This window comes from Hyaena hyaena, unplaced genomic scaffold (assembly GCF_003009895.1).
Source record: "Hyaena hyaena isolate Hyena2069 unplaced genomic scaffold, ASM300989v1 scaffold_179, whole genome shotgun sequence".
In the NCBI taxonomy this organism is placed as follows: domain Eukaryota; kingdom Metazoa; phylum Chordata; class Mammalia; order Carnivora; family Hyaenidae; genus Hyaena; species Hyaena hyaena.
The window spans coordinates 879338-901312 of NW_024080812.1; the positions used below are offsets into that span (position 1 = coordinate 879338).

Sequence of the window (21975 nt, forward strand, 5' to 3'; positions counted from 1 at the left end):
AGGCTAGGGTGGTGGGGACTGCCCATGCACAGGTCACATCCAGGCTCGGGGGAAGGAACAGGGGGACAGTCCTACCTGCAGCTGTCTCCTTTCTGCCTCCCCCCCACCCCCTCCCCGAGGAGAGCCCATCCTGAGGAGGCTGAGGGTGTTGAGTGGAGCCCAGCTTCGGTGTTGGCAGTTCTGGGCTGAAGGGAAGCCCTCTGTCTTCTTAGTCCTGTGACCCTGAGCAGGTCCTTACTGTGAGCCTCAGCTTCTTTTTCTGTAAAAAGAAGGCAGTCTATCCTGTAGGGTCACTGCCAGGGCTAAATTGGATGCGGGATGCAAACCACCCAGGTTAGCGTCCTGCACCTGGTGGGCTCCCCACGTGTGGGCAGGGTGGTGGTTTTGTATGTGTGCACACGGCCAAAGAGTGCTTCCCGCAAACTCCTCCTGCCCCTCTCTACACGGGAGGTGGGGTGATAAAGACTTCCTCTCCGTTTCTCCAGCCCCGAGTTGCCCAAACTTGCTCAATTACAGGATTCACTTGGAGTGCTTGATACTTGTTAAAATTCTGATTCATGGGTCCCACCCCAGAAGTCCTGAACCTGAGTGCCCGTTGTTGGGGAATCTGCATTTTCAGCATGTTTTATAATTAGGCCAGTTCGGGAAACTCACATTTGCTGCTCTCTGAGTCCTCTCCAGTGGCGGTATCATCTGATTTTGCAAGAGCGCATCAGGGCGGCTCGGAGGCAGGTATGGCCCCGCATACAGTGGAAGACTTTACAGGTGAGACTGTGAAGCTGAAGGGGCAGACCCGAGGCCCTGCACTCCCTTCTGGTGGAACAGAATTAGAACTCAGATCTCCCAGTGCTGTGAGTCCATTGTGTCTGCAAACATTCCATGAAAGCATGGAAAAGGTGGGGGTTGGAGAGAAGTGGGGCGACAGGAAGGAGGTGAGTCACATGCTGCAGTGGTGGCAGGGGGGGACAGTGACATCCTTCTGGCCCTCGAAGGAGGCCTGCAGAGCCCAGCCATAGTGCACAGGGGTAGGGTGGGGTGGTCACTGATCAGGACACTTCCCCAGCTGTGCCTTCCAAAAGCCAAGGCCCAGGTGAGCATGACGAGCTGTGGGCTTTGTCCCAGGGCCACAGGGATTCACGGATAGAAGGAGGGTGAGGAGGCGGCATGGGCCAAGTGGACAGGGCTCAAACAGTTTTTCAGGGACATTGGTGGAGTCCTGGAATTCCTGTGTTAGGTAGTGTCCACTTCTCCTGCCCTTCCCCCATTACGGTTCGGCCTGGAAAGCCTTCTAGAAGCACAGGCAGGGCCAGCGCCTCCCGGCTCAGATGGTGGAAGCAAAACACGTGTGGGAACTGAAGAATGGTATTGCCAGGGTCAGCTGGCCACTTGAGGGGCAGGGGTCCGCTGCCTCTCCTGCGTCCTTATTCCCAAGGTTGGCTTGGTCCGTTAAAGGAAGATCATTTTAGGTCCTTCGTGTTCCCCCTGGTTTCCAGTTTCTCCTTTCCCCTTAAGAGGCTCTTGATGTTTTTAACCTGGTTTTTTCTGGGTTTTGGTAGAGAGACTTCCAGGTGAGATACGGGGGCACTGGACTTGTTCCATTTAGGCTGTTCTAAGGCCTAGGTTGTCTGTCCCGACCATGTAGTAAGATCACTTCTACCTGGGAGCTTCAGTCGCTGCCTGTGCTGGGCCCACTCCAGGAGGGTGATCTGCCTGGTCTGGGGTGAGGTGGGAGGGGGAAGGGGCAGTGAGAGGGGAGGGGCCTCACTCTGGTTTGTGCTCCTGACCTGCTGCTGGGCTGGCAGGGGAGTTGAGGGAGTGGAGGAGCAGGCGGACTGAGCTTGTGGTTAGAAGCATGGGCTCTGCAGCCTGAGTTCCGGCTCCTCTGTGTACTGTTTGATGTGACCTTGAGTGACTTTGTGAGCTCTGTGTCTGCTTTCTCAACTGTAAAATGGGATTAATGATGGTACCTACCTCATAGGGAGGCTGGGAGGATTCCATGGGCTTGGGAGGGCATTCTGGTCTCTCAGATCCTTCCATTCTGACCTTCAACTTAGGCTGTCTGTCTGAGGGCGTGGACCCTCTTTTGTAGCCATGGTGAGCTGCTTGAGGTGTCTGGGTGGGCAAGGGAGTTTGGTGGAGAGCTGGGCTTCAGTGGGTGGCATCTTTACCCACCCACCCATCCATCCATTCATCCATCCATCCATCTATCCTTCCATCCATCCATCCGTCCATTGGCTCAGATGTAAAATCTGGGCATGGCCCCTGATCCCTCCCGAACCCCCCAAAACACTTGTCCACTGGATTCTCTGTCTTCACCATGACCTCCTCCCCCAAGTCACCTTTATCCCTCTCCTGGACATTTGCATGGTCTCCTGATTGGTGTCTGCTGATATTCTTGTCCACCTCTGATCTGTTGTTTAGATCAGAGTCTCTTTCCAAGGTGCAGATGTAAGGATTTGTAATCCCACACCTGATTCCTGGACCTGCCTCATTCTCCCCCCGACCCTCCACTGAAATCAAACAGAGCTCTTCAGTGGTTTCCATTGTTCTCAGGAGAAGCCATCCTAACATTGTGCACAGCCTCAGGCCCCTGCGGCCTGCTGACCTCGGGCCTCTGGCCTCTCTCTCCCCTCCTCCTGCACCAGCCCTGTGCCTGTTTTCTAGTGGTTTGAGCTGGCGTCATCCCCTCGTCCCTGAGGACTTTGACATTTGGTTTCCTCTGCTTGGGCGGTGTCACCCTCCTGACCATGCCTGACCCCACACACATGCATAGGGTCACCATATGTTAGGTTTGCACCTGTTACTCTGATGTAATTATTAATAGCACGTCCTTTTGTTTTTAAGTGCCCTGGTTTGGATAATAAGTTATATGATCTCTCTTTACATTTAGTCTTTTCATCTAATTAAAATTCCTCGGCTTTAAAAATTCACTGACTTCCTCAGGGTAGCAGTCAGGTGTGGGTACACACACATACACATATACACACACGCACTCATGACCAGGTCAGGGCCCTGTTTTAGCCTTACACCTTCTGAAACTTTCCCATATGCATTTAAACTCAGTTTGCAAATATATAGTCATTGATATGAGTTTTTTTTTTTTTTTTTAAATGTTATTTGTTTTTGAGAGAGAAAGAGACAGGGCACAAGCGGAGGAGGTGCTGAGAGAGAGGGAGACACAGAATCTGAAGCAGGCTCCAGGCTCTGAGCTGTCAGCACAGAGCCCAACCTGGGGCTCGGACTTGTGAACCGTGAGATCATTCCCTGAGATGAAGTCAGATGCTTAACCAACTGAGCCACCCAGGTGCCCCCATTGATATGAGTTTTTGATTCACATTTGGCATCCCTGGCAGACTAAAGGCCCCTTGAATTAGGAGTGCATCGTGTGACCCCCACGCCATCTGGCTCCTGGCTCTCAGGCCAGGGGACCCTGGAGCCTGCACACGTCAGGAGCATCTACAGTGGACCGCTGTGGGGGTGGCTGCTGACATCAGGCCAGTCCAAAGCCCCAACAAGCCAGTTGCCTACATTCTGGCATATGCACCCCCGACTTGGCGGCCTTTTTAATTATATTCCTGGTCTCTCTCAATGGACTTTGTGTTCAGAAAGCCAAAAGAGACAAGAGTTCAGACCCTCTTTACACCTCCCTAAACTGAGACTTAGAAGAGAACCCTGCCCATCCCATGCTGCGTCCCTCGGGAGCCACCAGGTCCAGGACCTTCTCTTCTGTCTGGATGTGAGCACTGGAGAGTGATTCTTAGCCCAGTGTCCTGGGCTGCCCTTTAGCTACCCTCCCTGATCCAGGCCCAGGGACTGCCCGAGGACAGCTGCACAGGTTCCCGTGTGGCTCTGAGCAGACCCGGGAGCGGCGCGGGAAGGTGGGTGGTGGAGGCAGTGGCGCTGTCAGATTCCTCATTACTTGCCCCTCTGAGTGCAGGTGGAAGGCTTATCTGGAAGAGCTTCAGCCTCAGCATAGTGGACAGGGCTCAGGCTTGGTCCTGTAGACCCCAAGGCAAATTTCAGTTCCGCCTCTCACTAGCTGTGTGACAGGGAAGTTGTTTAACACCTCTGACCCTCAGTCTCCTCCTCTAGCGTAGGACCATTGAGCAGATTTGCTGAGGTAGTGGGTGCCTCCCTGAGTGGTAACAACAGCCAACATCTTTGATCGCCTTGCCTCTCCCCCCTCTGCACCAGAGGTCCCCTTTGCCTCAGTGCCCCCATTGTGAGCTGGACACTGTATTTTTCTCTGAACCGAGGTTTGGGGGAGGCCATGGTGCCCACCAGCTGCCCTGCCCTCTACAGCTTTTTCTCCCACTGCACAGTTTTGGAGGGTAAGCCCCGCGCTGGGGGACAGGGGTGTGGATCTCGCAGCTTTGAGGAAGGCTCTGAGCACATTGACCCACAGTCAGAAGCCCCATGTCCTGCCCTGGCCCAGCACAGTTGGAGGGTGCTTCCTGGTCAGATCTACCTGCGGCTACACTTCTCACCCTTCCAGAAACGTGGCCATTTCTGCAGACACACGCATTCCTGTCCGCCGGCCTCCTGCGTCCTGCTGCTGATGCCACGGCTGCCGTGTCCCTCGAGCCGGGCTGGCCACGCTGAGTGGTTGGCTGGCTACCTGGCCAACAGGCGTGCTGTGTTGGCTGCCGGTCCCCACACTTCTGACGGGTCTAGTGGTCAGGCTGGGAGGACAGTGACGGCATCAGGCCACATCGGTCTGGGCCTGGGTGGGGTTTTCCTTGGCTCACATGTTGTCTTTGGCCCCTTCACAAAGGGGTTTGGGGATTTCTGTGTTGCTTTATGATGTGCTGATCTGTGTTTGTGTTTGGGGAGGAGAAACTTTATTTTCTTGGACTTCAAGTAAAGAGAGCTGACTTAATTGGGGCCTCAGCTCGTGGCCCACTGTCACTGCAGGTCTGTGCAGGGTCACATTTTTACCCCACAGTCTTCCTACAATGAACACGTAAATCGTCCCCGACCCCTCACCTGCCAGCACAGCTAATGGGACGATGATCATCTTCCCGTGTACCCAGCACTCACCACGGGAGGATGTCGTGGCGGGGGCCAGGTTTCCTGGCAGGAACTGTGGGTAGTCGGGTAGGTGCATGTCGCGTTTCACAGTACAGCGCTGGATTGAGCTCTGGAATGGCTGCAGTCTGCCCTGCAGCAGGGCGTGAGAGCTCCTGGGTCCCTCGACCAGTGACATCCTAACTGCTCACCAGTCTGTTCAGTGTAGACGAATAAATTATTGTTGTATATGCAACTCGGGAGGAACTCGAAGTGCCACGCCTCTCGTTCCCTTCCTCGGTTCAGTGCTTCAGGAACCAGAAACTTCCTCTTAGGCATGGGGTCATTGCTGTCATAAAAGAGAATCATGGAGGTCTTCTGCCTCAGGGAGTGGCAGGCTGTTGTAGACAGCCTCTTAGGGAGTCTGTGCTCCACCAGACTGTGTCCAAGTAGACACAGGCTGTTGATGCCTCTTAGGGAGTCTGTGCTCCACCCCTCCCCCCAGGCTGCCAGTCATTGGGGCGATTTCTTGGAGCTTGTCACACTTCCATAGTTGTGGGGCTCTGAGCTTGCGCCCCCAGCCCTGCCTTCTGCTTGGGGTGTCTCCAGCTTCCTGAGGGTTCTGGGCTCCCCCAGAGCTTTGAGCTCTCCCTCGGGAGGCCATGTTTGTACCTGTTTGGTGTGAGGTCACGTGGCTGCTGGGTGGCAGGCCCTAAGGAGGGAGGTGGGTGGCACTGTGGCATTGACTTAAGTCTGGGCCAGGCTGGTGCTGAGGTCCTTTTGGTCATGTGCCCTTGACTGGGTCAAAGCGTCTGGGGCCGGGAGGAGCCGGGGCGCGGTGGCTGCTAGATCCTGCCAGCCCAGACTCGGGAACATTCCAGGCACCCTGGTGACCTCCGTTACTCCTGGTGCCAGCTGACCGTTTCGAATACAGTTCACTTCCTTCCTCTTGCACGGCCGTTTCTGCTGAGCGTGCTCTCGCAGATCGAGGCTCAGATACGAAGTGTGGAGGGTCACACCTCAGCTACGCAGAGGAGTCCAGTTAGGGTCCACTCAGCCAGACCACAGACCCCCACAGTTTATGAATGCCAGGCTGGGCCAAAGCCTTTGTCATCCGCGACGTTTTCGGTGGAACCGAGGGGCCCATCGCCGTCAACGTCTGAGCCAGAAAAACCAAATGACCTCACTTTCGGGTGGCTTTTCCTTCTTTGGGAAAGGAATGCGTGGGCTACTTCTGTGAGCTGTGGCCTGCCGAGGCCTGTGTGCTGTCCGACCTGCACGGGCTCCAGACTCCAGACTCCAAACTCCAGACACGGGGGAGGAGTTACAGGCGGGACTGAGCCCAGGGGCGGCCGTGGGGGGCAGGCTACGTTGTTCCCACGGTGTCGCCCTGCTGTGGACTGGTGCAAAGCCTCCTCCCCCCCCCCCCCCCCGGGCTGTGACCTGCCCTTCAGGGTAGTTACCCCCTGGGAAGGCGTCAAGGCCGGTGGTAGCTCGGGCTCACAGTGCGGGCCTGGCTCCTGCGCTGTACATGGCCAAATATGAGAGCAGTCCCTCTCACCTTGGAATCTTCATCCTCGCCTGCCGTCGGGCCACTGTCAGGAGCTGGGTGGTCCCATCCATCAGTGACCTCAGTGCCTGGAGAGGGGGACGGTGCAGGGCCTGCCTTTTTGGCTGGTTTCTTGCCCGTGGGACTAATGGGTAAAGAGCAACAACAATATCTTGGTAAAAGGCTTAGTGGGGTCTGGAACATTATTTTATTTATAATAGCTTTTTCGAGATACAATTTACATAAAGTTCACCCATTTGGAGGGTATGGTTGAAAAGTTGTTAGCATCTTCACAGCTGTGCAGCCAGCACCACTGTCTGGGAACATTTTCGTCACCTCAGAGAGAGACCCTGCGCCCCTTCGCTGTACCCCCAAACCCTGCTTCCAGCCCTAAGCAACCAGCACTCTGCTTTCTGCGGATACCTTTTTGGTTTTCAACATTTAGTGAGCACTTCATCTGTGTCCAGGACTGAGCTAAGATGGTTGCAGTAGCTCACACAACCCTCCCTCACAACAGCCAGGGGGGAGAGGGGGGATAGACACTCAGATGTGTCTCTTGTCTTACTGATTTGGAAACTGAGACTCGGTGAATCCTGCTCACGAAGGCATAGTTTGCATAGCCTGCTGACGGCTGGATCCTCGTTCTTTGGTCTCTGGAAGAGACCAGGCTGTGGCAATGGTAGATTGGCGAAGGCAGCTGACTCTTACTGGCTAGGAGCTAAAAGGACAGCCCTTGCTGTCCCTGACTTTTTAATTTAATTGTTTGTTTATTATTTTGAGAGAGAGAGCATAAGCAGGTGAGGGACAGAGAGATGAGACACAGAATCCAAAGTAGGCTCCAGGGCTCGAACCCACGAACAACGAGATCATGACCTGAGCCAAAGTCAGATGCTTAACCCACCTAGGCACCCAGGAGCCTCACCATGGGACTTTTAAAACGGCTCCAAATTCTCTGAGGAACTCGCAGGCTCCACCCACACTGGCGGAAAGAGGCTGAGCTGTCCAGACCACGATCTGCTTTCTGGGGTCCTTGTCGGGAAGGGGGTGCCTGGGCTCTCTAACTGGGGCGTGTGCATTAGGTCAGACCACTTTCCAGGATGAGCCAGCCCTCCGTGGTGACCCTTTTGTCTCTGGACATGAGCTGCAGGTGGACATAAACCAGGAAACAGACAGGTTCCTGCTGCTCCCTCTAGTCTCCCCACTCGGGCTGGGAGGCTGGTGTCTAGGTTTCCCCATCAGTGGGGAAATATAACAGGACCTCTTTCCTTCAGCCTGCAGAGCTCTGTGAATGATTAACCTTGATTAAATAGAAAGGGATGGGAAGTGAGAGCGGTATGACAGCGGACATTTATGAGCTCCTGCTCTGTTGTTTCACTTCCATTGCCTCATTTTGACAACAACCTGCAATGTAGGGATATTATGTGTCCCCATTTGTCAGGTGACACGACTGAGGCCCAGACAGGTTAATTAAAGTCACATAGCCAGCGAGTGACAGAGGCCAGCTGGATTAAGATTTTTTTAAAAATTGTATTTAAATCCAAGTTAGTTAACATATAGTGCAATAATGGTTTCAGGGGTAGAATTGAGTGATTCATCACTTGCATATAACACCCAGTGCTCATCCCACCAAGTGCTCTCGTTTATGCCCATCCCCCATCTAGCCCATTCTCCCCCTTCCCCCACCCCGCTCCCCAGCAACCCTCAGTTTGTTCTCTGTATTTAAGAGTCTCTAATGATTTGCCTTTAGATTAAGATTTTTTTTTGTAAGTGTCTGCTGTGGACACAGCACCAGGCTTTAAAGTGTCTTTAATTAAGTACATATGATATAATATGGTCCTTTCTGATGCTGGGCTGTGTGTAGGTCTTGCTATCCCCATTTTACAGATGGGCATCCTGAGACCAAGACCAAGAATTCTGTACAAAGAGAGGTAGTGAAAGGCGTAGGCTGGGACTGAAGCCCCAGCTCTGCCCAGTTTCAAAGTCTAACTCCCTTGGGGTGCCCCAGCTGCCCACACCCTGAATTTCCAGGACCCCAGCACTCACATGGCCGGGGGGAAGGGTGGGGGGCGGCAGGCTGTTAGAGAGGTACCCTTTCCAAACAGAGGAAACTGCCTGGTGGTTCTCAACTTTGTCAGCAGCCACTCCCAGGTGGGGAGAAAGTAAATAGATCTGGGTGGAGATGTTCTTGAGGACTCTGCTTTTCATCTTTGAGCGAGCCAGCTGACAGCTTGCTTTGAAAGGCTGGCAGTGTGCCCTTGATAAGTCAACCAGATACTCCTGTTTATGTTACCAGAACAGCGGGCATCTGAGATCACTTCTGGGAGGCTCTTTGCCTAGACAAACCAACCAGTGCCCACGCCCTGGCTGTACTGGCAGCGTGTGGGGACCAGAGGGTCTCCAGGGTGGCCCGAGGGAGAGAAGGGTCCCTGGCTGTGCCAGCAGATGCTGCAGAGAGCTCAGCCCCGAGCACGTGTGCTGTCCCCGCCCTCTCGGGGGGCCCCTGGCCTGATGCTCACCCACTGCGGCCAGTAGGCAGAGGAGGGGTGGGCCTGCCCTGTGTCAGGGCACCCACGGGGGGAGGGGTGCTGGGGTCTCGGGGCTGGAGAACTGATGTTTTACTTAGAGCCTAGTTCAGGTTCCTGGCTGCTCTGCTGCAGGGAAGGGGATTGGGAAGAAGCCGTATACCACGTTTAAGAGGCTTAGATCCTAGATGGGTTTTTTTCCTGGGGCCGCTTGGTCAGGAGTGTGCTGCCCTTCATCTTCCTCCACAGTTACCCATTACTAACCATCAGGGTGGATGCTTTTTCCTCATGTCCTCGCCCCCAGTGATGACTTTCTTCGTAATGTTCGACACTGATGAGGCACTTAAGTTTTCCATACCCCTTTCTCTATGTAATATTTGATTGACTTAGTCATTCTTTTAAGTAGATGGGATACTTTTTTCCTTTTTGGTCTTTTTTATTTATTTATTTTTTTTTAATTTTTTTTTTTTTTTTTTATTTCTAGGAGAGAGAGAGACAGCGTGAGCAGGGGAGGGTCAGAGAGAGAGGGAGTGACAGACTCTGAAACAGACTCCAGGCTCTGAGCTGGCAGTCAGCCCACAGCCCGACGCGGGGCCCGAACCCACAAACCGCGAGGTCATGACCCAAGCGAAAGTCGGACGCTTAACCGACTAAGCCACCCAGGCGTCCCTTTTTTGGTCTTTTTTATTGTTCTTTTTTATTTTGGAAACTTCTGGGTTTTTGCCCCCTCTGATAATACATGAGCACTGATCCCTCTCCCTCACAAGAAGAATTCCCGGAGAAATGGGAAGTTCCCTATATCCTACCCCAGAGGTCTGACTTAGATCTAAGTATACATGTTTTCAGGCAGACATTTAATCCCAAGCAGGCTCCAGGCTCTGAGCTGTCAGCACAGAGTCCGACGCGGGGCCCAAACCCACAAACTGTGAGATCACGACCTCTGCTGAAGTTGGACACTCAAATGACTGAACCACCCAGGCGCCCCCAGGCAGACTTTGCTTATATTTGCAGAGCTCTTTTTTTTTTTTTTTTTTTTAAATAGGTAATGACCGTGTATGGTATAACATTCAAAAGAAACAAAAGGGTACTCTGAAAAGCAAATGTCCTTCCCTCCTCAGTCAGGAGGCCCCAGCTCCCCTCCCTGGAGCGAGCCTCTGTTTCGGGTCCTTGTGTGTCCTTCCAGGGATATTCTGGCATAAAGCTTTTATGGATGATCCAGTAAACTACTAACAGTGTCTGGTTGTGAGGGTAGGAGCTCGCAGTCTGGAGACTGACACACTGATCATACTTTGAGTCCTCTGAGATGAAAACCACCCCCATGGAACTTATTGGCCTCTTTTGATACGGAGCAGAGCCCGCCAATCAGCATCAGCCTTACACGGGGACAGAAGATTGTCCCGGGTGCTCTATTTGGTTGTGCCTTTTTTTGTTTAATTGAAGTCCAGTTGACACACGGTGTTCCATTAGTTTCAGGTGCAATTTTTGATAATTCTATATGTTATGCTCTCTGTATATATATATATATATATATATATATATATATACACACACACACACACACACACACGTATATGGAGAGAGAGACAGAGCACAAGCTGGGGAGGGGAGAGAGAGACAGAAACAGAATCCGAAGCAATGTCCAGGCTCCAAGCTGTCAGCACAGAGCCCGACGCAGGGCTCAAACTCACAAACCATGAGATTGTGACCTGAGCCAAAGTCAGACACTTACACGACTGAGCCACTTAGGTGCCCCAGAGCTTCCGTCTTTTAAGTAGGCCCGCTATGATGGGGAAAGTTGCTGGATTCCAGCCTGCAAGTTGTGAGGGACTGATTTGGGGTTGCATAGCTGGGAGGGGTGGAGGTGACTTATCCAGGATCACACGCACCCCTGACCAAGCAAGGGCAGGGCCCAGGTTTCCTGACCCCTGTCCTCTGACCCCCCCCGAATGATCCCAGGGGAGCTGGAGGATGTGCCCGGTAGAGGCGCGGTCAGCACGTGAGCCTGGGCCCAGGTGGCCCAGGGAGGCGGCGCTGCCCTCCCTCCGCCACCGCAATGCCAGCCGTATTGGGCTGCAGGTGGGTTATCGTGTTTACTCTGTTGCGCCACCAATAGAAAAGGCACCTTTGTCAAGAGAGGCTTCTCTGGTGAGGTCAGCCAAGCGTGGATGGCCTAGATTGTGCGCAGAGGTGAGTAAACATCAGAAAGGAAAGTGCTAGCGGGGGGAGGGGGAAGGACAAGGGAGCAGATCGTTAACAACAGGCCACGATTGCAGGCGCCTGGACAAGGGAAGCAAAGCCATGGACATTAGTTACTGGAGCACCAGCACAGAGCATGTTTGGATGTGTCTTGTTTCAGGTGCTTTTCCTGCCTGTGTGATCACTCACGTAGTTTTAAACCCGCAGTATGTACAGTTCTGTATCTCGCTTTTCTGTTAATTACATCTAAGGGTTCTTTTTTCCATAATAGTCTATGATTTCACAACCCCTCATTTTGGCCATGTAATGTTCCATTAAGTGGGTAAATCATAATTTACTTTACTAATACTTTATTAATATAATCTGGGGCCATTTCAGATTTCTTCCTCTCCAGTAATGCTGCCAAGAACATTGTCATACGCGCACTCTTTTCTTTCTTTAATGTCATTTACCCAGAATAGTGCCCAGCCCTGGGCATAGGCCCATTATAGTTCCCCCTGGTGAGCTGCTTTCCCCGGGGGTTGGACCCAGTGGGCCTGCCTGCTGTGATGTGTTGAGGCCTTGTCACTGTACCCACCCTGCAGAGGGAATTAGCAGAAACTTACTTTTGCACATGTAATAAATGAACATTGGTTCCTTTGTTTCAGTTCACAAAGCGTGTGTGGTGTGCGGGGCACATCTAGTTGTCCCCTGGTGACAGATGTCAGTCCTGGATCAAGCTCAAATGAGGGGAGCCCCTGCTACCCCTGACGGGAAGTCCCGTCGGCTTCTACTACCAGATCCCTGGATGGTTGGTGTCAGCTGTGGTGCCAGGAGGGGACTGTGCTAAGCACTGCTGTGCGCTGAGTACTGTGGTCAACACTGTAGGTTCCTGTGGGTGCCACTTCTTTAGGAGACTTACAAAGATTTCCCACTCTGGAGCCAGAGACCCTGTGAGTCTTTCTTTCTTTTTCTTTTTTTTTTTTTAATGCTTTCTTTATTTCTAGGAGAGAGAGAGAGAGAGACAGCGCGAGCAGGGGAGGGTCAGAGAGAGAGGGAGTCACAGACTGAAATAGGCTCCAGGCTCTGAGCTGGCAGTCAGCACAGAGCCCGACGCGGGGCCCGAACCCACGAACCGCGAGATCATGACCTAAGCGAAAGTCGGACGCTTAACCGACTAAGCCACCCAGGCGCCCCATTTCTTTCTTTTTCTTATTAAAAAATTTTTTTGTTAATGTTTATTTATTTTTGAGAAAGAGAGAGAGACGGAGTGCAAGCAGGGGAGGGGCAGAGAGAGGGAGACACAGAATCCGAAGCAGGCTCTAGGCTCTGAGCTGTCAGCACAGAGCCCGATGTGGGGCTCGAACCCACAAATCATGAGATCATGACCTGAGCCGAAGTCAGACATTTAACTGACTGAGCCACCCAGGTGCCCACCCCCCTTTTAAAAATATTTTACTTTTAAATAATATCTACATCCAACATGGGGCTCGAACTCACAACCCCAAGATCAAGAGTCGCACGCTGTCTCAACTGAGCCAGCCAGGCGCCGTGGGACCCTCTGAGTCTTAATTCAGACTTATCCTGGGGACAGCTTTTTTGTGGGCTTGTGGGATGTCTTATTTTTAAATGGTGTGAGCATTTAAGAACTAGGGGATTCATATAAAAGGGCCAGATTTCTAGCTCCTCTTCATTGGAGAGCTGCAACTGAGGGCCCATGTTCCCATGTGAAATGGGGGAGAGGCTGCTTCTGTCTCCTGTCACCCCCACCCTTATACTGAAGCTGGGTTCTGGTTGTCACCTGCCATCTTGTACCCTGGCAACTGCTTCTCTGTGCCCATGTTGCTGTCCCCAAGAGGGCCAGCGGCTTAAGAAAGATGCATGAGTGAATGTGAGGGTGAGGACTAGCCAGCCCTACTTTTCTTACACTTGCCCGTTTTGCTCATGCATTCAGCCTCTTTGAGCCTTACTTTCCTCATCTGGAAACTGGCAAAGAATAATAGCACCTGCTTCACAGTGTTGCTGTGAAGATACAGGAGTTAAAGGAGGCAAAATACCCAGAAGTAAGTGCTGAGATGTTCGCTGCTAATCTTGTTATTATTTAGGGCATGTGTTTGTCTTCCACAGGTTCTCACCTGGGGGTGATTTTTGGTTGTCACAACTTGAGATAGGGAGATGTGACCGGAGTCTCGCAGTGGGGGGGGGGGGGGGGGCAGGGACCTTTCTAAGCATCCTTGAACTTACTGTGATGCGTAGAACAGGTGGCCCACCCCTAACAAAGAAGTAACCAACCCCAAACGCCAGTGTTATGAGGCTGAGAAGCCCTGTTTACACATTGAAGTGTGACTCTTGGTGACTGAGCTCTTTAAACACATCTCTGAAGTAACACTTTGAAGGACTGCCTTCGTCTCTCAGAGAATCAGAATTATAAGGGACCTTATTTAGCACAGCCCCCAGGGGTGCTTGGATCCTTAATTACTGAGCAGTCACTCTCTTCCAGGCTTTCTTCAGTGTTTTAAGTGGATCAGTCTTACTGAACCCTCCAACCCCGTGATCTTATTACCCCCATTATATTACCCCCATTCTACAGATGAGTGCCTTGAGGCAGAGCCCTGTGGTGTCACTCATCCAAGGTGCCCCATCTGACCAGAAGTGGTTGCACCTGGAGTTTGCATTATCTTCTTTAGAGTGAGCCCTTCCAGGCTCTTTTGCTCGCTCTGTAGAGTGACCTTCCTGTATTTCAGCATCTCGTGTTTTGCACTCCCTTCTTCCTCCAAGATCAAGGCTGTGAACACCGCTGGACTTTAAAGGCTCAGCCCCTGACTCATGCTTATGGGATAATCCCCTGTACCCCAGATCCCAGCCGAATGTGATGAGTCAGATATCCTCTTAGAATCTAAAATAGAGAATATTGATGATGGTGATTGTTTCTCATGCACTTACTTTCAAACACATATTAATATTAAATTATTAACATAGCAATATTAATGTTAATATTATCTTTTTTCTATTTTTTTTATTGTGGTAAAATACACTGTATTCTCTTACTTAATTTTCATCCCAGTCCTGCCTGGTAGATGCTATCATCCCCATTTTACAGACTTGGAAACAGAGGCCGAAAGAGGCCCTTGTGACTAGATTCACATTCTTGTGCATCTGAGCTGGGAGTGCGGGGCAGCATGTTCTCAAAAGCCATCTGCCTTCTCAACACTTTTTTTGTGTGTGTGTTCATTTATTTTTGAGAGAGAAAAAGACAGCACACGTGCGGGGGAGGGGCAGAATCTGAAGTAGGCTCCTGGCTCCTGCTCCTGGCTGTCAGCACAGAGCCCGATGTAGGGCTCGAACTCGTGAACTGCAAGATTCATGAGCCAAAGTGGGATGTTTAACTGACTGAGCCACCAGGCGCCCCTCGTTTTAAAGGAAATATGTACTTATTAGTATACTTATTATATTATATGTAAGTATATTATATGTATACATTATATATATTATACACAAGCATATAAGAAGTATATACTTACACTTATCATAGATGTAATAGAAAGTTAGAGGGTTCTGTGTGACAGCAGGACAGGTGAGACAAAGGTGCTCTTCCATGGCCAGCTCTATGGAACAAACTCAGCCTGGTGTCAAGCCCCCTCCTCCTTCTCCCCTACTGTTCCCCCCCACCCCCATCCCCCAATCCTTGGGGCCTGGCCAGACCTGTTGGCAGCCCTGACTTTTGTTCCTGGACAATTGCCCTGCTGATTAGATAGGGTTAGATGTGCAGATGGGTTATGGGTAGATAATTCGAGGTCAGTGAGAGGTTCTCCACCAGCCCCTCTCTCTCTGTCCGGCACCCACAGAGCTTGCAGCAGGGCTGGAGGAAGGTGAGATGAGAAAGGGGACCCGCGAACACTTCCAGCGTGGTGCCCCAGGCACGTTTCCTGAGCCCGTTTCTGCAGCTGAGTGCACCCACCAAAAGCCCCCTGGCTCCCTCTTTTCTTTAGGCTGTGAGCCGAAGGAGGACCCAGTGATAGTGCTGCTGGAGCAAGGGGAAGGTCTGACAGCGCATGGCCTGGCTGGGGCTACGGCAGGAAAATGGCCTCCCGCCCTTCATTTGAACGAGGCTAGACCATAGCCCTGCTGGGATAGCCCTCCTCCCCGCGTGGGGGCTTCTGTCCTGGAGGCCGTGGGGCCTTGGATGTCTAGCTGTGGACATCCCTGTGGCTGCTGGCTCTTCCTCCTTGCTGGACCCCTGGGCCACTGCTGAGGGACAAGTGTCCTTCCCAGTCATAATGTTGGACCTTGAGCGTCAAGACCAAGGTCTCTTTGCCCGTCTTCACCAGCAGTGGAGACACCTCCACCCTTCGTGTTTCTGGTGGAAGTCACTGGAGCTTGGGCTTTGAAAACCACAGTTTAATAATCCTTTACTGAGAAGCTCCTGAAGGGCCACCCTGGCCAGGGAACCGTGAATCTTCAGCGTCTCAGGCACAACAGGGGGGCCAAACGCTGGAGGAGAGAACACCGCTGCGTGGCAGGCCTGGACGCCCACGCCGCTGGCACTGTCCTCCCCTCCGCTCTTTGCCCCATTAGTTTCTTCTCTGTTGAGGAGTCGCAAGGCCGCCATCAAAGTCACGTGCTTTCTGCACCCCACAGCACAAGTTGAGTCCTTTCCCGTAACGCACCAGTGATCTCAGACACCAAGTGTCATCTTGGGAACCCAGAGCAGCACTTTTGGGGTGGGACCCCCAGGCAGAGTTTGGTGGCTGGTGACAGGAGAAGGCTGCAGGCTGGGGGCACAGAGCGGTGGGGGCCCCGGAAGGTTTCAGGGGAGCTACTTTTTCTCCTCTTTTCCCATCGATTGTACACTTTTCTAAGTGACAGGCACTTTGTTTTCTAGTGAATCCTCCTGCCTTAAAACATGCCGTCACTCACTCTCTCTTACTGTTCAGGGAAGTAAAGTTTAGGGAAGGGCAGTCTGAAGAGAGTAGATCTAAGTCTTGAATCCAGATCTGGTGTATATGTTCTCAGTCACCGAGTTACCTCCGCCATTTCCTACGGAAGCCTGAGTTGCATGATGGGTGCCTCTTGCTGGTGGGACTTTCTTATTGGGGAGGTGTCAGACACCCTTCGAGGCAATCACCTATGGGGCCCGGGATGCGAGACTGAGAGTTTTAGCAAAACGTGGTCCTGGAGGCCTCAGAGGCAGGGCCTTGTGTGGGAGATGTGAGCAAACACAGGTGCATTTCTGTCTCCCAGGGCTCCGAGCCCAGCTTCCCCAGGAAATGGGCTGGCTGTTTTCAACAGCGTTTTCCTCTTACAAAAGCAGTATCTTCTTTCAAAACCGGCCTCTTCTTCCTCTCATCCCCAACCCCTCTCCACAGCTGGGTGATAAGCAGTGAGATTGCACAGCCCCCAGCTGTGCCGGAGCTGGTGATCCCCACCAGGACTCTGGTCACATTGGGACCCCCCTGCTTGGGGGATGGGGTGTGGGTCCACTTCCCCTCGGGTCTGTAGAAAATCCCAGGCAGAGGCTGACTGTGGGCCTGGAAGGGAGAGGAGAGCAAGGTGCTGTGGAACCCCAAGATGGTGGTAAATAAAAAAAGACACCCCCCCACCCCCACCCCCAGATAAGTACACAGTGAGAGGACACCGGGCAGGAATATATGGACAGGGGCAGCTGGGGGAGGAGATGGAGCCACGAAATAAGTTATCTGAAAGAAAAGATTTCTCTAATACTCTAGTATTTTTTACAACAACGAAAACAGTCTTAACAAAATGAAAATAGAGGCTGTGCCCTCTCATTTCCTGCCAGGTTCTAGCGCCAGCACTAGAGGAAGGGCGCCCAGTAAATAGTCCTTCTTGCCCTTTCCTCTGAGCTGTCTCACACTTACGGGGGGTCCCCGAGGGCACCGTCTGGCCCATCGGCGCCCCGCCCTGACACCATTCGGCATCACCCACAGGTGCAGCAGGATCTTCTAGAAGTCCCCTCGTTTCACATCAGCTCCTCACCGGCTCCTTCACCCGGTTGCCCAATTTTTACATCCACTAGATTGTCTGCTGCACAGGGGCAGGCGTTTTTACTCTCTTGGTCACTGCTGTGTCCCTGACTCTGTGCCCTGGGGCTCTGGGGAGAGCACTGAGTCTACACCTTCAGGAGCTCCCATTCTGACAAGTGGCCAGGCAAGGGACAGGCAGTGGGATATGGGCAGTGATGGAGTGGGTGCGGGGTGCTCTGGGCTCTGTGCCCCCAACCCAGATGTGCCAGTTGGCTGTCAGGAAGGCTTCTTGGAGGAGGTGATATCTTAGTGTGATCTTGGAAGCTGAATGTGAGCTAGCCAAGCATGACCTAGAGGACATTCTAGGCTGAGGATCAGTATATGCCCCCTGCCCACCCTTAGGCTGTGTGCCAGCCTTCGCAAAGCTTTTTGATGGCACACACATGCGTCTTCTCACTCACGGGAGTGGACTGGCCTACAGAAGGCGGGTGTGTTTGCAGGGACAGAGAAGTAGCCTATGTTGGTAAATTCCTAGTGAGGCATGGTTTAAAGATAAAGTCAGAGCTGGGGGTGTCATAATGCTGCCTCCTCTTCCCTACCTGCGTGAATGGATATCCCTTCTTGCTCACAGGCTCTGCAACTCTGCCATATAAACCTACACAGCCATTTCTTTGCCCCTAATGATCACTGGTGTGGTGATCCTTTTGCCAGTTCTTTGCCACGTTGTTCCCCCAGGGCAAGAGGAAGTGGTGGGGGAGGGGGATCATGAGCCTGGTGACCTTTCTGGGGAGGAGGGGCAGTTCTGGTGCTGCTGCTACTGCTCACTGTTGCAACTTTGCAGGGCAGGTGGGAAGAAGGCCAGCCGGCCCTGCTATAGGGACCAGACATTGGCTCTTGAGCCCCCCACGTAGTTGAGTGCCGTTTGGTTGGTGCGCAGAAGCGTGAAGTTGCCTAGAAGTGGGTTGGATCTGAAACAAGAGAGTTCTTTCTGTTTCCCATGGAATGTGGCTGCTGGGGAGAGACCCCCGCCCAGATTCTAGGGGGCCTGGGAAATTGAAGCACGCGCTTTTTCTCTTTATGGAGTCACCCTGTTCCTTGTTGGAGCCACAAGGTGGTGCTGTTGGCGCAGGGCTGCTTGGGTGATACACAAGGGGCTTCGATGTTGCGTTTTCTCTCCACAGACTAGAAAATAACAGTATGGATGAGCTCTCATTTCCTCTCCTGAGATTCCCTTCCTGGAATTCTTCCTCACGCTTTTGCAGCTTGAGGTGCCTCCACATCCCTACCGCAAACACACACACATGGGCATTAGGGTGCTCGGCTTTTTCTCCTCGTCCTGAGACCAGGCATCTGAACTCTGATCCCGACAAGACTTACTAGTTCTTTCCCTTAGCAAGCTGCCAGGTGGACAGGGATTTAATAAACTGCTTTGCCCTAATTAATTAGTGAGACTTAATGGGTTACCTCTGGGGTAATCTGCCTTGTAACTGTCATGATTGCAACTAAGCCCTATACCCCCAAGAGGTAAATTGCTGGCCCTCTGCTGTGGATGGGGGTGTTGTTTTTGGAAGAAGGTTGGTTGGAGAGGCATTGAAGGAGGGTGTGGCTTTGTCCATCCCGCTGGTGCCAACACAGCAACGGGATAGGGCATGAGGCAGGCGTGTCCTGGGGACCCCTAGAAGCCCCTGTGAGGGCCTCAGAGACCATGTGACTTGTGGGGAGGCTGACCGCCTGCTCGTCTTTCCTTTGCCCAGACGTTCACGGCATGGTGCAACTCCCACCTTCGCAAGGCGGGGACGCAGATCGAGAACATCGAGGAGGACTTCCGGGATGGACTGAAGCTCATGCTGCTGCTAGAGGTCATCTCAGGTGAGGTAGGCCACCCTGGCCGAGGACAGGGTGCTGCCTGACACCCGCTTCTGCTCTGCCTTGGGTCGTGGTGAGCTGTGGGTCTCTTGAAAGAAGTGAGGGGCGGCCTGTGTGAATTCAGACGAGGAGACCAGGTTTGCTTCCGGCTCTGCTGCTGCCCGCCACCCACGTGTCCTTGGATACGTTACCGCCTTTCTGCCTTAGCACCGTCATTTGCAAAAAGAGGGAGTTTGGAGGGTGGTCTCAGAGGCCCCTTCCCCTCCAAGTGCTAGCATTTTGGGGTCTTCATATAAGCTTGGCTGACTATCTCAAACCTCGGCCCTGCTACAACCTATCTGCCTATATCCAGATGGTTCCACTCGCTTATCTGGCCCCCAGTGTAGAATCTGGATGTCCAGAAATCTGGAGGGGGAGCTCCCCTTAAATGTGGATCTCTGACTGTCTTATGAACACCTTCCCTCCCCCATGCTTAGATGTGGGTGGTTCCAACTGCCTTGGTTTATACACTGGGTGATCTTAGCTGCTCTCTTCACTTTACCATCTACCTCCACCCCAGGGGATCCCAGACCTGGTCTCAGTCCAGCCTTTTCTCTCAACCCCATCTCCAGCCAGATGCCCTCTAGGGTCCCCTCAGCATGTCCAAAACTGTGCTGGTCAGTCCTGGCCCCGACAGACCTCTTCCTCTTATAATCTTCATCTTATCCTCCTGAGCCTAATGTAGGAATCAGGGACTGCTCCCCCTCTGCCTCTCTCTCCAACTTGGCATTTGAGTTCTGTCCATTCTGTTACCCTTTTGGTTTTTTTTTAATGTTTATTCATTGTTGAGAGAGAGAGAGAGAGGTGGACAGAGGATCCAAAGTGGGCTCTGTGCCGATAGCAGCAGGCCCAGGGCGGGTCTTGAACTCACGAATCATGAGATCGTGACCTGAGCCAAAGTCGGACACTCAGCTGAGCCACCCATGCGCCCCTTTCTGTTATCCTTTTAACCTCTGCTACCGTGGTATCAGTGTGGGTCGGGGGTCAGCTCTCACCCAAGTGGCCCACAGAGGTCCGCACCCCCCACCGGGCTCCTTCCCCACCGCTGCAGTCCATCACCCACCCCGCCACCAGAGGGGCCATCTGATGGCCCAAATATGGTCTCCCTGTTCCCTGCTCAGAACCCTTCAGCACCTCCCCAGGGCTCGAAGCCTGCGGCCCACGTTCCTTAGCATAGCTTGCAGGATCCTTCATGAGCTGGCACCTGTTTTGTTCTCAGCTAACTTCCCAAAAAGGTATCAGACCTCAGACCCTCTGCCACCCCAAGGGACATGCTTTTTGGAAACTCTCCGTGCTTTTGCATAAACTCCAACTGACTTTTTCCCCCTGATACTTTTAAATAACCTCTTGCAGGTGAAATCTTTGGGGTGGGGGGTGGGGATGGGGATGGAGGATTGTATGTGTGTGTGTGTGTGTGTGTGATTAAAATCAACATAATGTAAGTTAGCATTTTGAACATTTTTAAAGTCTATTTATTTACCTTGAGAGAGACAGAGACAGTATGAGTGGGGGAGGGGTAGAGAGAATGGCGGGGGGCGGGGGGGGTGGGGGGGAGAAGCCCAAGCAGGATCTGTACCATCAGCGCAGAGCCCGACGTGGGTCTCGAACTCATGAAACCATGAGATCACAACCTGAGCCGAAAGCTTAACCAGCTGAGCCACCCACACCCCAACATTTTGAACATTTTTAATCGTACACAGAGGTATTCAGTACGTTCCCGGTGTTGTACTGCCATCACCACCGTCCATCTCTAGACTTTTCCATCATCCTGCACAGAGACTCCGTGCCCATTAAACACTAACTCCCCCCTCCCTTACCCCTCAAGACCCTGGAAGCCACCATTCTTTAGTCTCCGTCAGTTTGGCCGTTCTCAGCACCTCATAATAGTGGAATCATGCAGTATGTGTGTGCTTTTGTGGCTGTCTTATTTCATTGTAACGGCTTCAGGGTTCATCCGTGTTGTAGCATGTATCAGAATCTCCTTCGTCAGGCCAATATCCCATCGTATGTACGTGCCACATCTTGCTTAGCCATTCATCTTCTGATGGGACATTTGGATGGCTTCCACCTTGTGGCTCTTGTGAAGAAAGATGCCGCTGTGAACATGGGTGTACAGATGTCTGTGCGAGTCCCCGCTTTCAATTCTTTGGGGTATAAACCTAGAAGTAGAAATGCTGGATCATATGGTAATTCTGTATTTTAACTTTTTTTAGGAACTGCCATACTGTTTTCCTCTAACCGCCTTTCAGAGCCTCCTTTCCTGCCTCCTCTTCCAGCGTTGCTTCGTTTAAACAAACCTGGTGTTGTTCTTTTTCATTCTTTAAAACTCAGCTCAGGGTTTCCCTCCAGGAAGGCTTTCCCCACACGAGTGGCTGCCCTCCTCTGGGCTCCCGTCACACCCCATTAATTCCTCTGTGGTGTCAGGTTCCCCATGGCACCATCATTTTTGGCTCTCTTGCTTTCTCCCCCTTCCACCTTGAGCTGCTTGGGGGCAGGGATGGTCTCATCTCTGTGTCTCAGGGGCTTCAGATCGTACTTGGCGTGTAGGCGATGCTTGGCAAGTAGAGTGAGCGGACGCCCTAAGCTGGGCTTTTCTGCGTAACCGCCAGTGTGTCCCCGCTGAACGGGACCCGTGCGTGTCTGTGAAGCGGGCTTGTCTCTTTCCGCGGAGTGGGGGAGATGGAGTCACTGAGACGTTGCCTTTTCTTCCTGGAGTGTCTTGAGGTTAATAGAGTGACAGGAGGGGGCTGCTGCCCGCAGAGGTCGTCTGAGAAGCACCCCTGGACCACCCACACTGGAGTCCACAGGACTCTTGGTCAGCGTGCAGGTTCCCAGA

At 52.6% G+C, this 21975-nt stretch overlaps 1 protein-coding gene across 3 annotated transcripts in view; it reads left to right on the forward strand.

Moving 5' to 3' along the window:
• ACTN1 (actinin alpha 1) overlaps positions 1 to 21975 on the forward strand; it is a 96241-nt gene that overhangs the window by 32216 nt on the left and 42050 nt on the right. For all 3 annotated transcript variants that reach the window (XM_039240707.1, XM_039240708.1, XM_039240709.1), the window contains exon 2: positions 18989 to 19103. In XM_039240707.1, coding sequence (XP_039096638.1) covers positions 18989 to 19103 — 115 coding nt within the window. The remainder of the gene's footprint in view (positions 1 to 18988; positions 19104 to 21975) is intronic.